At 40.1% G+C, this 13,356-nt stretch overlaps 1 protein-coding gene across 4 annotated transcripts in view; it reads left to right on the top strand.

Annotated features, from left to right (window-relative positions):
• The window catches only part of LOC111324020 (transient receptor potential cation channel subfamily M member-like 2), a 43,687-nt gene that overhangs the window by 25,250 nt on the left and 5,081 nt on the right, over positions 1-13,356 (top strand). For 3 of the 4 annotated variants that reach the window (XR_015999653.1, XM_088755954.1, XM_088755955.1), the window contains 11 exons: positions 430-695; positions 1,328-1,556; positions 1,898-2,097; positions 3,571-3,727; positions 7,860-7,988; positions 8,618-8,866; positions 9,603-9,780; positions 10,286-10,418; positions 11,198-11,406; positions 12,094-12,226; positions 12,717-13,330. Coding sequence is in view for 3 of the 4 variants with exons in the window: in XM_088755954.1 (XP_088612080.1) it covers positions 430-695; positions 1,328-1,556; positions 1,898-2,097; positions 3,571-3,727; positions 7,860-7,988; positions 8,618-8,866; positions 9,603-9,780; positions 10,286-10,418; positions 11,198-11,406; positions 12,094-12,226; positions 12,717-13,330 (2,497 nt within the window). In the remaining variant the exon portion in view is untranslated. The remainder of the gene's footprint in view (positions 1-429; positions 696-1,327; positions 1,557-1,897; positions 2,098-3,570; positions 3,728-7,859; positions 7,989-8,617; positions 8,867-9,602; positions 9,781-10,285; positions 10,419-11,197; positions 11,407-12,093; positions 12,227-12,716; positions 13,331-13,356) is intronic. The other variant, XM_088755956.1, reaches the window with a different exon arrangement.

The following is a 13,356-nucleotide window of genomic DNA, read 5'->3' as shown; positions in this document are numbered from 1 at the left end:
TAGATGTATTTAAACTACAAACTATAGAATTTCAATTTAGTTCATCGCATCGATTCTCAAAACGCGTAATTTTTTTAACTACCAAAGGTTGATGAAGACTTTTTCGAAGTCGAGAAAACTCTAAATTGGTGTCATTATGTAAATTCAACAAGTATGCCTGTAAACCTGTTAAAACGGATTCCGAAGCCAGCGCGCTGATTGCAATCTATTTCCGCTGGCCCTCATAAGGTCACCCGCTGTAGTGTATTCGTGTTTGACGCTTGATCAGATAAGCTTTGTACTGACTATGAGTTGGAAAGTAGACAAACTTAGTAAACTTCCTTCAGCCTACACACATCTTTATCACTAACGCTTGATGTTGGACAAACGCCTGGGTTGGAGTGTTTTTCCACGCCTTGAACTTATACTCATAATTGTCTTATTTTGTAGGGTATAGGAATGGCGAATATGAAAATGTTTATGTCAACTGCAGATGATAGCTATTTCGGCGCAGGGTTCAAGTTACCTTACAACGAGCTCTTGATATGGGCAGTGCTCTCTAATCTCCACAAAATGGCATTATTTCTGTGGGAACGAGGTGATGAGAACCTTGCTAAGGCCCTTGTGGCAGGAAAACTATTCAAGGCTCTCGCAGAGGAGATGGCGAAAGAAGAACTGAAGGCAGATATTATAGAGGAACTCGAGACTCATTCACGGTATGTGTAAATGCTTTTAAGCAACCATCAATGATACATGCTGAACTATGACTTTAAGAGACTGAAACCTCCATGGATTATTCTAATGAGTTCTAATGACTTAACTCGACCCAAACCAATTTTTTCGATTCGTACTTGCATTACGATATCTTCCTTTATAAACACTACAAGAATAAAGACTTAATCTTGTGTTCTTAGTGATGTGATGGGTTTTTGTGCGGACGTGCCGTCTTTAGAGATTTGAAAAAGAAAGCCAAACTTCGTAATTTTTTGCTTAGCGATATTCCGCAAGTAATGATTTCGTGAAGCGGGCCTAAAAAACTACATTCGCCAAGTGGTTATTTTGAAGGAGAAAGCAGTAAACACGTAACTGTTCAGTGATGGATAGTAGGTAAAGTGAGAAGCAGATAGCGTGACCTGTTAGTACGATTTACTCATTACAAACATAAACCTGTCTTGTTCTTAAGTTCTCAACGACTAGTACGTTGCTATTGCATAAAAATTAGGGTACTCGCATTCGATTTCCATGCATGCTTGTTTTATAGTTGATTTAGATTTCATCCTCATCAGCTATCTTACGTTAGAAATCTCGCATTCATAATCACATGGTTAATTGTACCATTCTTCTACAGTGAGTTTCTTGGTATTGCTTTGGGTTTACTCGATGAGTGTTATCGCACAAATGAAGACGTGGCACAGCAGTTGTTAACTTACAACTTGGATAACTGGGGAGACCAGTGCTGTCTGTCACTTGCTGTTGCTACAGGACACGAGGAGTTCGTTGCTCACCCATGTTGCCAAACTTTATTGACCGAGATCTGGATGGGAGCCATGAAAATGAGTGAATGGTGTTCAGTCAAGGTAAAAGTCGGTGTGCCGTGCCCTCCTTCTTTAACGACTGAAATAAAGCCAGAGTTATTAGCATGGTTCTCTAACTGTTCAACCAGAGACATACTATTTATTAAATTTTACTCCATGTGTACGATTGAAAAACGCGAGTCACCGTCCAATTGCGATCAGGTCAATGGTAAAATTGGCGCGAGTTTTTTGGACCAATCACAGAAGAAAGGCTCATTGCAGGGTCTCACTGTGCTAGCTTTGTAAAGAATGTATTAAAAAACGGTTGTCTGTCGTTCAAGTTGATAGATTTTAAGTCTTGATGTGTTGGTATGCTGAAAATGAAATTGTGGTTTTGCTTACAGACCGTTGTAGGCGTCCTGATTCCACCTGCGATTGCATTCTTGGACTTTAAAAGTAAGAAAGAATTGTGTCAAATGCCAGTCACATTCGAAGAACACGAAGGGCAAACCGAGAGGGGCGAAGAGGAGGCTGGGAATGAAGAAAAATCTAACGAAGACACCGCAGCACGCTTCTCCAAAACAGATTCACAAGTTCATCTCAGGTGAACACAGTTGGGATTTTAAACACTGTTTATTTACAATGTTTTTTTCTAGTCTATTTATATTAGCCGTGAAAATCCCCATTAAGGGAGTAGACACTTAGTCATTTTATTTTATCATTATTATTACGATTATCATTACTTTTTTTCTTATTTTGAGCTTGCTAATGTTATGAATTCCATCACACAAACCAGCTACTTGCGAATGCTTTCATTCTAAGGCAGTAAATCTGTAAATGATGTCGCTTGTACCGTTTTATCTGTAATCGAGAATGAATCGCGCCATATTACGGATTCTTTGCAGAAATCAACAGGTCCTTATCAAGACACAATAAAACCTTGATGATAATTGGGTAACGCTTCCATATTTTCTACACGCAACTTTGTCCATGTTCCCATGATCTTCATTAGCGCATTGTAAATTAAGAAGATGATCGGTAGCAATCCGCTACTCACAATGACATGAATGTTAACTAAGGTCTAGAGCTGTGTTCACTTTCATCCCGCAAGAATTCACTGAACGTACACAGTCAATTTCAAATTTTGCGTCTGACAATGCCCTCCTTTTTTGTTGTCAAGGGAAGAGAAATGTCCGTCTGAGGTCGAAATAAGATAATATGTTCTTCCGGGTTGAGCGTAGAGTTCATGTAAAACAGCCCTCTTGATTTGCTCAGGATCTTTACATTTGAGTAGAAGCTTACCGTCCAGTGACGCGTCACACAAGTCATATCCTATTGAACCAACTCGTCACACATTCTCGAACATAATATCGTGAGGCATTCGTTCATTCGAGACTTGATTATTTGGGCAGATGATTGCAAGCTTATCTCCCGCATTAAGAATCAGCGCTTTGTTTCCGCTGGAAAAGTAACGGCCCTCTCGGGACCAGACTACTGAAACTTCCTTAGCGTTCGTAGCCGCGAGTATAAACACGGCTGCGACGGTGAAGGACAAAACGCTTTGACGACTCATTTTGTATTTCAGTCGTCTGTGATAAGGTTCTTTCACCTTAACGTCTGCTTACCCGGCTTTTTATTATAGGGATTCAAGCGTGGTGTTTTAATTATTGACGTCGTTTAGTCTTTGCTGATATTTGTTTGCACTAAAGGCGTTCACTTAGCTGGTAGCAAGCCAGTTTTTAGCCGATTATTTGACATTTTGTCGCGTTGTGTCTAGTGTCATTTTATTTCACGCGCGGGTAACTTCGTCTCCCACCGTGCAATGGTTTTATTCACACAAAGGTAGTTTTCTCTCATTCATTGTTATGTTTCGTTCACCTTGAAAATCTAATGACCTTTACCATACAAGTGGTTGCCACAAGTTCGATATACGCGGGCAAGTCTAGAGATACAGTTGGTAATTGAGTTTTGAGACAAATTCCCTTTAAACCAGGTTTAGTGGTACGGCCACAGAAATAAAAGAACCCTGTCCATCAATCTTACATGTATGATGATTCTTGTAATTTCCGTTACATAGATCATTCTCGCCTTCCAGCCGTACAGAAAGCACGGACTCTCTCGGTGTTAAAAAGAGATGGATGGATGCGTCTGAGAGCCCCATGGTAGATCCCAGTTTAGGACGGAAGCTGTTCGATTTTTATCGGGCGCCCATTACCAAATTCTGGGGAAATGTGGTGAGTAGTATACTTTGGACTTTGCCGAGCATAACAAGGTAAAATAATGAAGTTTTGATCCTGTGCAACCGGGTTATATGGTTTGCTTTCCGACAAAAGACAACAGGATGACCGACAAGAGGTCCGAGCCTTTCTGAGAGATTGGCTTCCCGCTTTATCTCTTTTCGTGGCTGTTGTTTGTAGGCGTCATACAACACACACAAACACACACAAACACACACATACATACATACATACATACATACCTACATAAACTTTTCTGATGTGTCTTGTAATATCTAGCTGATGGGGTTAAGAACCCCTCTACTAATTGGGGACACAATTAATAACCTATCAACTATTTTCTAATGAAACTATTAAAAAAGGCCTAACAACATAATATAGTTAAAAACCTATTAACTAACAACTAATGGGATAACTTATTTAAAAAGATTAAGAATTACAAAGGATGCAGTTGTAACAGTTGTCGTCTTCTACCATTACAACTAAATCAAATTTACGAATACGATTTTTAAAATTAAATAATGATGGTAGAGTTCTGATTTCGCTTGGTAGCTTATTCCACAACTTTGGTCCCAGGTAGGTGAGCGAATGTTTACCATATTTATTGGTCCTAAATCTGGGAATGGCGAACTCTGCCGTCCTTAAGTTGTAGGGTGAGCAATGCGTGTGAAATTGCTCGCATATTTTGATGGCGCATAGTTTGTGTTTCACCCTATACGTAAGGACAGCGATATCTTGCAGTCTTCTGTTCTGAAGCGTCGTTAGATCACTTTTATCCAGCAACGCTTGGTAGCTTGATTGCTTTTCTAGGAAAACTGCGCGTAGTGCTCTTTCTCGGACCCGTTCGAGCTTTCTTTTGTCGGTAGCACTACAGAAATGCCAAGTCAGGTGGCAATAGGTTAAGTAAGGCTATATAGCTGATTGATACAGAGTTAATTTAGCCTACCCTTTGACTCGCCTTCTTACATATTTCATTAATGCGAGTGGTAAAATTCAACTGTTCATCTATGGTGACTCCTAGCAACTTAAGACAGTCAGAAGATTCGATGGTGTTTCCTTGAAAGTGTAATGGAGTGTTACTTTCTGTCCTGTTATGCTTTAAAGTCATAGTTTGATATTTGCTCAGGTTTCCCGTTTTAGCAGATTGCTAGCGTACCATTCGGAGGCCCTATTGGCATTCCTCATAAGATTGGTGTTCGCCGTTTTCGGGTCCTCCGCTGTTTCATACATTTCATGGTCATCCGCATATATAGAGAGATACGAAGTAATTAAGTATGTCAGATCGTTTTGAAAGATGTTCCATAACAATGGGCCAAGGGCCGATCCTTGTGGACAACCCCTATCTGTCCGCTTCTATTCACTTCTAAAAGCTCCAAGTTTCACTCGATTCTCACACACACACACACACACACACATCATATACGACATGTTGTAGACGAGGGCTGTGAAGGACAAAACTATCTCTCCTACGTCTTTGAAAATAAAAGTGATTGACGCTTAAAGGGGGTAAGTTTCTTATGAAACTGTGGTGCTGCGCTGGTGTAGGCTACTACAACATAATTTGATTTTATCTGCTATGGTGATAAAGTAAATTGGCCACCGCTAAAAGATTTTAAAGCTTACGTTTCAAGCGTTGGTCACTCTGGCGAAAGGCGAACTCTCTCTTAACGGTGGCAAATTCACTTCATCGACAATTTCTTTCGTGGAAATTGGCTGATGTAACCCCGCTTCCTAAGAAAAAACCCGTGCAAATCCTAAAGAAAGATCTTAGACCCATCTCACCCACTCCATGTATCTCGAAGGTGGCAGAGGAGTTCGTGGTAAGCGATTACCACATGCTTGCCGTTCTTGATAATCTCGATTTGAATCAGTATGGCGCAGTACCAAGGTCTTCCACCACCTTCGCTTTACTGGACATGCTTCATGTTTGGTCTGAGGGCACCGACGGGAATGGTGCTACTATACGAACTATTTTGTTCGATTATCGTAAGGCCTTTGATTTAATTCACCATAGCATCCTTATAAAGAAATTATGTAAGTTAAACGTGCCAAATAGCGTAATTGATTGGGTTATCGACTTCTTGTCAGAGAGATATCAAAGAATCAAACTTAGTGAGGGATGTGTATCTGAGTGGGGATCAGTACCATCGGGCGTCCCCCAAGGAACCAAACTAGGGCCTTGGTTTTTCTTAATTATGATAAACGATCTAGTAGTCGAAAATGCTTACTTATGGAAATATGTAAATGACACCACCTTCTCCGAGACGGTTGCAAAAGGGGAGCTTAGTAACGCACAGCGTCATACAGATAGAGTAATACAGTGGTCCCTAGAAAATAGAGTCCAACTAAACAATGAAAAGTGTAAAGAGATGCGAACATCCTTTTCAAAGTTCCAGCAAGAATTTGAGCCCATTCTCATCAATGGCGATGCTTTAGAAGTGGTAGAAAATGTAAAGCTTTTGGGTCTTAATATCTCCAGTAATTTGACCTGGAATACCCATATTAATGAAATTGTTAAAAAAGCCTCTAAGAGATTATATTTCTTGATTCAACTTAAGAGAGTCAAGGTTGCTCGTACTGATCTAGGGCTCTTTCATTTTAGTTGTATTAGATCAATCATGAACTATGCAGTACCGGTTTTTCACTATAGTTTGCCTAAATATTTAATGAGAGAATTAGAACACGTACAGAAGAGAGCAATGTCCATTATCTGTCCTGGTCATAGCTATCGTGAGGCCCTGGACACTATTAAATTTAAAGAATTAGCCATCCATCACGACGAAATATATGAGTCACTTTTCGACAAAATTGTAAATGACAACAATCACCGTCCTCAAAAGTTAATACCAGCAGCACATGAAACTACCTACTTGTTAAGGCGTGCGCGACCTTTTAATGTACAACGCTTCAAAACCAGTCGTTTTAAGAATAGTTTTATTATTTCCTCATGTCTTAAAGCGAATTCATTTTAGCTTTCCTTTTTTAGCCGATTGAACGCTTTTTAATAACTAAGTAGTTAATATCTAACTTAACTACTTACCACCGCGCCCAACTTATTGATCGACATTCAGCACTACAAACGTCGCATAAGGAAGATTTCGACCGCATTCCATTCACTCTCACGTTTCACCCTCACAACCACTCAGTTAAATCCATGATTCTTAAAAAACTTTAAATTACTTCAAAACGATCCAGAGACAAGCACTATCTTTTCGCAGCCTCCGCTCATTTCATTCAAGCGCGACAAAAATATAGGCGATTTTTTGGTCAGAAGTTCTTTTCAGACTAATGACCAACCAGGCACTTTTAAATGCGCTCGTGCACGATGCAAAACGTGTCCTTTCATTCACAACACTGATAAAATATCGGGACCTAAACGATCCATTAAGATCACCGATCACTTCACGTGTACCTCCGCCAATGTAATCTATTGCATAACTTGCACTTATTGCAAAAAGATATACATCGGCGAAAAGGGCAGAAGACTAGGTGACCGATTCCGAGAACACCTTCGAGACGTGGAAAAGAGTGACAAGGACACATCGAGACCAGTCGCTAGACGCTTTAATTCACCTAATCATTCTAAGCAACATATGGCAATCTGCGGTCTTTCCTTACATTTAGGTAGCACGGAAAGCCGTAAAACTCTTGAACAAAAGCTCATCTTTCAAACCGGCAGTCTAAATCCCACAAGGATCAACGAACGCTTTTCATTCCACTAATTTATTCGTGTTTTTCTCGTTGCCATCTTCCCACCAATAACGTAGCTGCATTTTCTGCCTTTGAAAGCACACACAACCCACAATTCTTCTATTCGCTCCGACGAAGGGCTAACGCTCGAAACGTCAGCTTTTGTAATTGTTACGGTGGCCAATTTACCATTTCAACTTCGTTGATATATCCAAAATATCTAGATTAGTTTAATTTTACTATCTGTATTATGTGAGTAAATACGCAATTCAGTTTTTTAACTGCTATGTATTTACGAATATATTAAACTTCAAACTTCAAACTTAAGACTCATTTGATAAAACCAAAAATTCTTGATTGACACTTATTTTGTCGATGGGAGAAAGGCAACAGTGTATCCTCATGAGCACTGATGGCATGCGTTATTTTCTTGTTGCAGATTGTCTACTTCATGTTCCTGTTAGTTTTCTGTTACGTGATTTTAGTTCGTCTTCCGGTGACTCCTCCCCCCCAAGAAATCATCCTCATCATATTTGTATTTACACTTTTCACAGAGGAAGTCAGGCAGGCATGTGCCAATTTAACTTTTCTTATTTATTTTTCTTATTTATTTTTCCATTATACCCCACGTTTGATATGTTTTGTGCTAAAGTGAGAGAGATACAAAGGGGTCTTTCATGGTTTCATATGATTCGTTTGGCTTTGCTCTTGTTCTTGAAAGTTCCTCTCGAGATCGTTCTTTAGATCTATGTTGGCACTCACAGAGCTACGATAGCTTCACTCTTCCCAAGGAGTTTACTATGAAGCCACACATATCATGTTGGACGTGGGTAATTGAGTTTATTTATCAGGCAAAGGAATGATACTAGCCGAGTGATTGCAATTTAAGCAAACGCAGAAAAGAAGCCTATAAATTCAGGCATCGACAGGATTGGAACATGTGTCTCCCAGATAGTAGTTGGGAACTACCACTAAACTGGGATACGGAGCCACAAGTTGGGAGAGAGGAAGATTTTAGAGAGTTCAGCTTTCATCAGAGAGCGTTGTGACGTTAAACCAAAAGAATCTCGTATGACTTTTGACACTCGAACGTATCGAAGATTTTCCTAACCTTTCAAACAATGCACGATCAACCTACTTGACAACGTTCCTTAAGGGCAATTTTTTCTCATCTTCCTTTCCTTTACACATCGACAGGTACTCCATTCGGAATCTAAGAGTCTACTCAAGAAATTCAAAGAATGGGGTTCCTGCAAATGGAATTTGTGTGACGGCTGTGCCATTCTGTTATTCTTTGTCGCTGCTGGTTTTCGCTTGAACCCAGAAACTCTCAAGATAGGTCACATGCTCTACTGCCTCGACATCATGTTGTGGATCATCCGGGTTCTCGATATTTTCTCGTTTAGCAAAGTTCTTGGACCTTATGTCGTTATGATTGGTCGAATGGTACGTACAGCTAAATGATTCGGGTGTAGAAATGATACGGGTGTAAAAATTGAAAAAAATGTTTGAATATCAAAAAGTAGATTACTTATTATAGGGGGAGGGGGGAAATTAGCAATTTCGTCAAGTCTATAGGTAAACCAGGGTATTGACAAGTTTGGTGGAAGATTTTAACTCAGGACTACCGAGAGGCATATTCAGCGCTTGGCCCGAGCCGAGCCTGAACCCGGAAAGTCCGATGACAACTCTGTTTCGCCACTTTGTCTAAATAGAGAAATTTTGACTTAATTGTCGAGGGTAATCCAAGATTTCATTGGTTTTGCTTAACTTCGTTATGTGATTGGTCTAAAAACTTGTGTCTCTCTCTCAACCAATCAGATGCAAAAACAAAACCGATCACGACTTGGTCACCCGCGTTTTCCCGCGCATTAGAAGTTGGGTTGTTTTTACTTTGAATCCTCATTTGCTTTTAAAAGTTCTTTCCCTTCTTCTGATTGTCCGTTGTAAATACAACATAGAACTTGGCACCCATCCAGCATGCCTGATGGCATCAAACTGTGCCTTGCGCAGTATTTTTGTCATTTGCCAAAGCTGAGAAGAAAAATGAGGGTGGTCTCACCAATACTGAAATTACCACAGCTAGTAAACTTAGCAACTTCAAACCGTTTGGAAGTGTTAGTTCTCTATCATAGCGGACCGACTATGACTTGGCTACACAAATCCTTCTGTTTTTGCTCAGACAATCGACATGACGTATTTTCTGCTGATCATGGTGGTGTTCCTGATGGCCTACGGTGTGGCGCAACAAGCCATCTTGTTTCCTTACGAGTCAGGTTCTTGGACCCTCATTCCCAAAGTGTTCTTCCGACCTTACTTCCAAGTCTATGGCGAACTGTTCATCGAAGATACTAGCTCTGGTAGGTTATCTTTGCTCTAATGTCCTGTTAAAACAAATAAAGCAGCAAAACAATGGACGTCAGAGACAAAACCAAGCAAATAAATGATCCTCGTAGGTGGATCGCAATTTTACTAATTGCAGAAAAGAAGCATGAAAGGATTTAAACTTCAACGGGCCTCGAACCTGGGCCTCTCGGGTACTACTTGGGTACCACTACCAATTGAGCTCTGAAGTCACAGGTTGGGAGTGAAGCAAAAATTGTGACTATGAAGCGATAATGAACCCAAAGTTTGGGACTTGTTTGTTTGCTGTCTCTGTAAAACCACAACTGTGCGAAGTCCCCTTGATAATCGTTACCGATCACTTAGGTGAGGGTAGCACTGAACTAAAAAACAATTGGTTTCGGCGAGAGCGTGAGCGTTAAATGCCGGTTGTTGCCAGATTTCATCAACTACTGTGACCTACTAGGACGGTCATTGTGTGTTGTTTTACTTTTCAGCTGTTTTTTGTTTTTGTTTTTGTAGAGAATCAAAACAACACAGCGTTCAACACACCTCGTTTTGATGCATTTGGTGGAACACTCGTGACTGTCATAATGGCACTGTATCTGTTGGTCGCTAATATTTTACTGCTCAATCTCCTCATCGCTATTTTCAAGTAAGTCACGGGAACAGCTCGTTAGAGGGCTCGCTGATACCTTTTAGTGTGCTTCATTTGAACTACTTTTCCACACTTACTGATTGTAAAAAGTTCAACATACCTTTTGATAGCCTTTATTTTCTTATAACTTTTTCTGGGAATAGATGCTTTGACGGTAAGTGTCCGCATCAAGTGTTCAAGAGCCGAAGTTTAGGACATTTTTCAACTGAGCCACTGCCAACATTATTCCCCTATCTGCCCTTTGTATCCAAGTTTATCCACAGAAAACTCTTGTACAAAGCGATTGTAATTTACAATTTCATCGACGCTATAAATGTTCAAGACCTTTCACTTGGCGATTTTTTCAGAAAACAGTACTTTTTAGTAAATAAAACTAGGCTGTGTGGGTCAGTTCATTTTTAATCAGCTTTCTATTTCCACAGAATGTTCAAAGTAAGGACATTTTATTCGCAAGCCACAGTGTTATATGTATGATTATAGGTTTTTAGTTTAACTGGTTGACGCGCTCTATATCTATTCCGTGACAGAACAGCCTAATATTGTTTTTCTTAAACAAAATAAAATGAAAACATAAGCTTTTCTTGATGCTAGGGTTTAAAGGAGCAGTAGATTTCTCAGTGTCCGTGACTGATGGCAGATTTGTGCTTCGTCTCAATAAATTATCATGCGATGGAAATCAAGAGCGCATAATTTAATTCTTAGATATAGGATTGCTTCGAAAGGGAAACTTACATACATCATCTATGATCTTGGTTCTCTTTTTTTTTATCCGTCAGCAACACGTTTTCCAATGTTCAAGCCAACTCAAACCAGATCTGGAAATTTCAGCGGTATCAGTTGATCATGGAGTATGCGCATAGACCTGTGTTGGTGCCTCCGTTCATTATCATCAATCATCTGCATCTCATTTACAAAGCTTGTTGTAGACCGCGCTGTTGCGTCAAGAAAAACAAATTGAAACGGAAAAGGGCAGACAAAAAACTAAGTGAGTGGCCAAATCAAAAGATCTCATCTCGCTAACTGTGAAGCGATTTATTGATAACATTCGAAAACAAAAAACACATGGTGTACAGGAGTAAATTATTTTAATGGTGTCAATGTAAAAGCGATCCCCTGGCTAGCGGCTTCCACATTCAAAGTTACATCAAAATGTATGAATGAGGAAGGTGCCTAAATGAACCTGGATACTACGGTGACTCTCATCCCATGTAACCCCAGAACAACTGTCAAGATAATTCCTTTATGTCATATAGATACTGTGCAGTGCGCTTGATAAAACGCCTCTGCAAAGAAAAATAAAAACCCTACTTTTCTTACTCACACTTTTCCAAGAAAGGCTATGTTTGGTCCATTAAAATGATTGCCGCTGGGTAGCGTAAATTTCAAATTGAGCGTCCAAATTAGATTGGAATTTTGCGATGGTTTTGCGCCTTTAATGAGCTCTGTGATTGAGATAAAAATTCGCTCCCTAGTCATTCGCATTTTCCCACTTTTAGCCTTCTGAAGTCCGTTTTCTTGAGGTTCTCACTGGCTGCTCTAATTCCTTCGAGACATTTTTTTTGACGACACTAAACAGAAAAGCACCCTGTTAAAGGTAGACTGCCTCCTACTCTTGTTTTTTTATTTGTTCCCCAAAACTCTCGCTGTATTGTTTTTTCTTTCCATATCGTAGAGCTTTTTCTGGAGAGGCAAGATGTACATAAACTGATGTTATTTGAAGAACAATGCACTGAAAGCTATTTGCAACAAAAGGACACTCTGTTCCACGCTACACCAGAGGAAAGAGTGAGAGCCATTGGATTCAGGTAACTATATGCTCCCAAAACTATTTCAACGGCTATTTACTGGACATGCTTTTTTTTTTACAATTAAGCATTAGACTGCAGTATTCGTTAGTTTAGCACGCAAGATGTTGGTAGGATACGAGAAAAGTTTGTAGATCACGAGCCGGAGTCCAGTGATTTACAAACTTTGGAGTGTTGTCCTAACATCTTAAGTGGGTTACGACGCCGGTAAACCGATAGAAAGTGCGGTCTCCTGCTTTCTATAAAATAAACTTTAAACAAAATGTGTTTCAATTTTCAATGGGTTTATCGGTACAATACACGACAGGTTTTTGAACAGTCAGGGCGCTCTTAATATCTCAAGTATTTTATAATATTTCTCGACCTTTCTTGTAGTGTTTCTCCTTCCCATTTCCTTTTTTTACTTTTTTTTTGCGACAAAATTCTCTACGTCGAGTTCAGCAAAAAGGTGAGGAAGGAAATTTGTTCTTCTTTATCGTTTATCACTCAGGGTTGAATCCATCAATAATCAATTGAGAGAGACAACCCGGGAAAACGAAACAAAAGTCCAACAAATTGCAAAAAAGGTGACGAGCATCGATGAACGCTTAACACGAATGGAAGAGTACACTATACAAATTCTAGATATGCTTGCAAATGTCCATGGTCCCCTATCCTCCTCTGGTGAGGAGCGTCAAGATGCCGCGTCCGAACCCAGCTCGTTGAACATTGAATATAGGGATCAGGATGAATTTTCACCCAGAGTTGGCCCTAAAAGAATGTTCAGCCGTATGATGAGTGCCCCAGCGTACGTACACCGACAGCAAGTAAGCTCGAGTCTCCGCCCTACACCCATGTACTTCAGACATAAACTTCCTAACAGCAATCCTTATCCAACGTGGTACCGTCAATTATCAAAAAGCAACTGGCATCGGAGCAGCCTTGAAAAAGCGATCCGCAAATTTAAAAGAAGTGTCACTTTGCCTTCGCTGGAAGAGGCGTCTAAGGGAAATAGCGAACAGTCAGCGGATAGGGGTCAAATGGCAGCGCATGTTCGTTTTGGGCAAGTTTCATCTCGGATACCGCTGAAACGTGCAGACAGTGAGGGAACAGTACAAACTCAAGGTATGTTCTAGAAGCACTGGTGTTTT

The sequence above is a fragment of the Stylophora pistillata genome, chromosome 4 (assembly GCF_964205215.1).
Source record: "Stylophora pistillata chromosome 4, jaStyPist1.2, whole genome shotgun sequence".
Taxonomy (NCBI): Eukaryota; Metazoa; Cnidaria; class Anthozoa; order Scleractinia; family Pocilloporidae; genus Stylophora; species Stylophora pistillata.
Note: the sequence above shows the minus strand (reverse complement) of the source record. Positions and strands in the feature narration are given on the sequence as shown.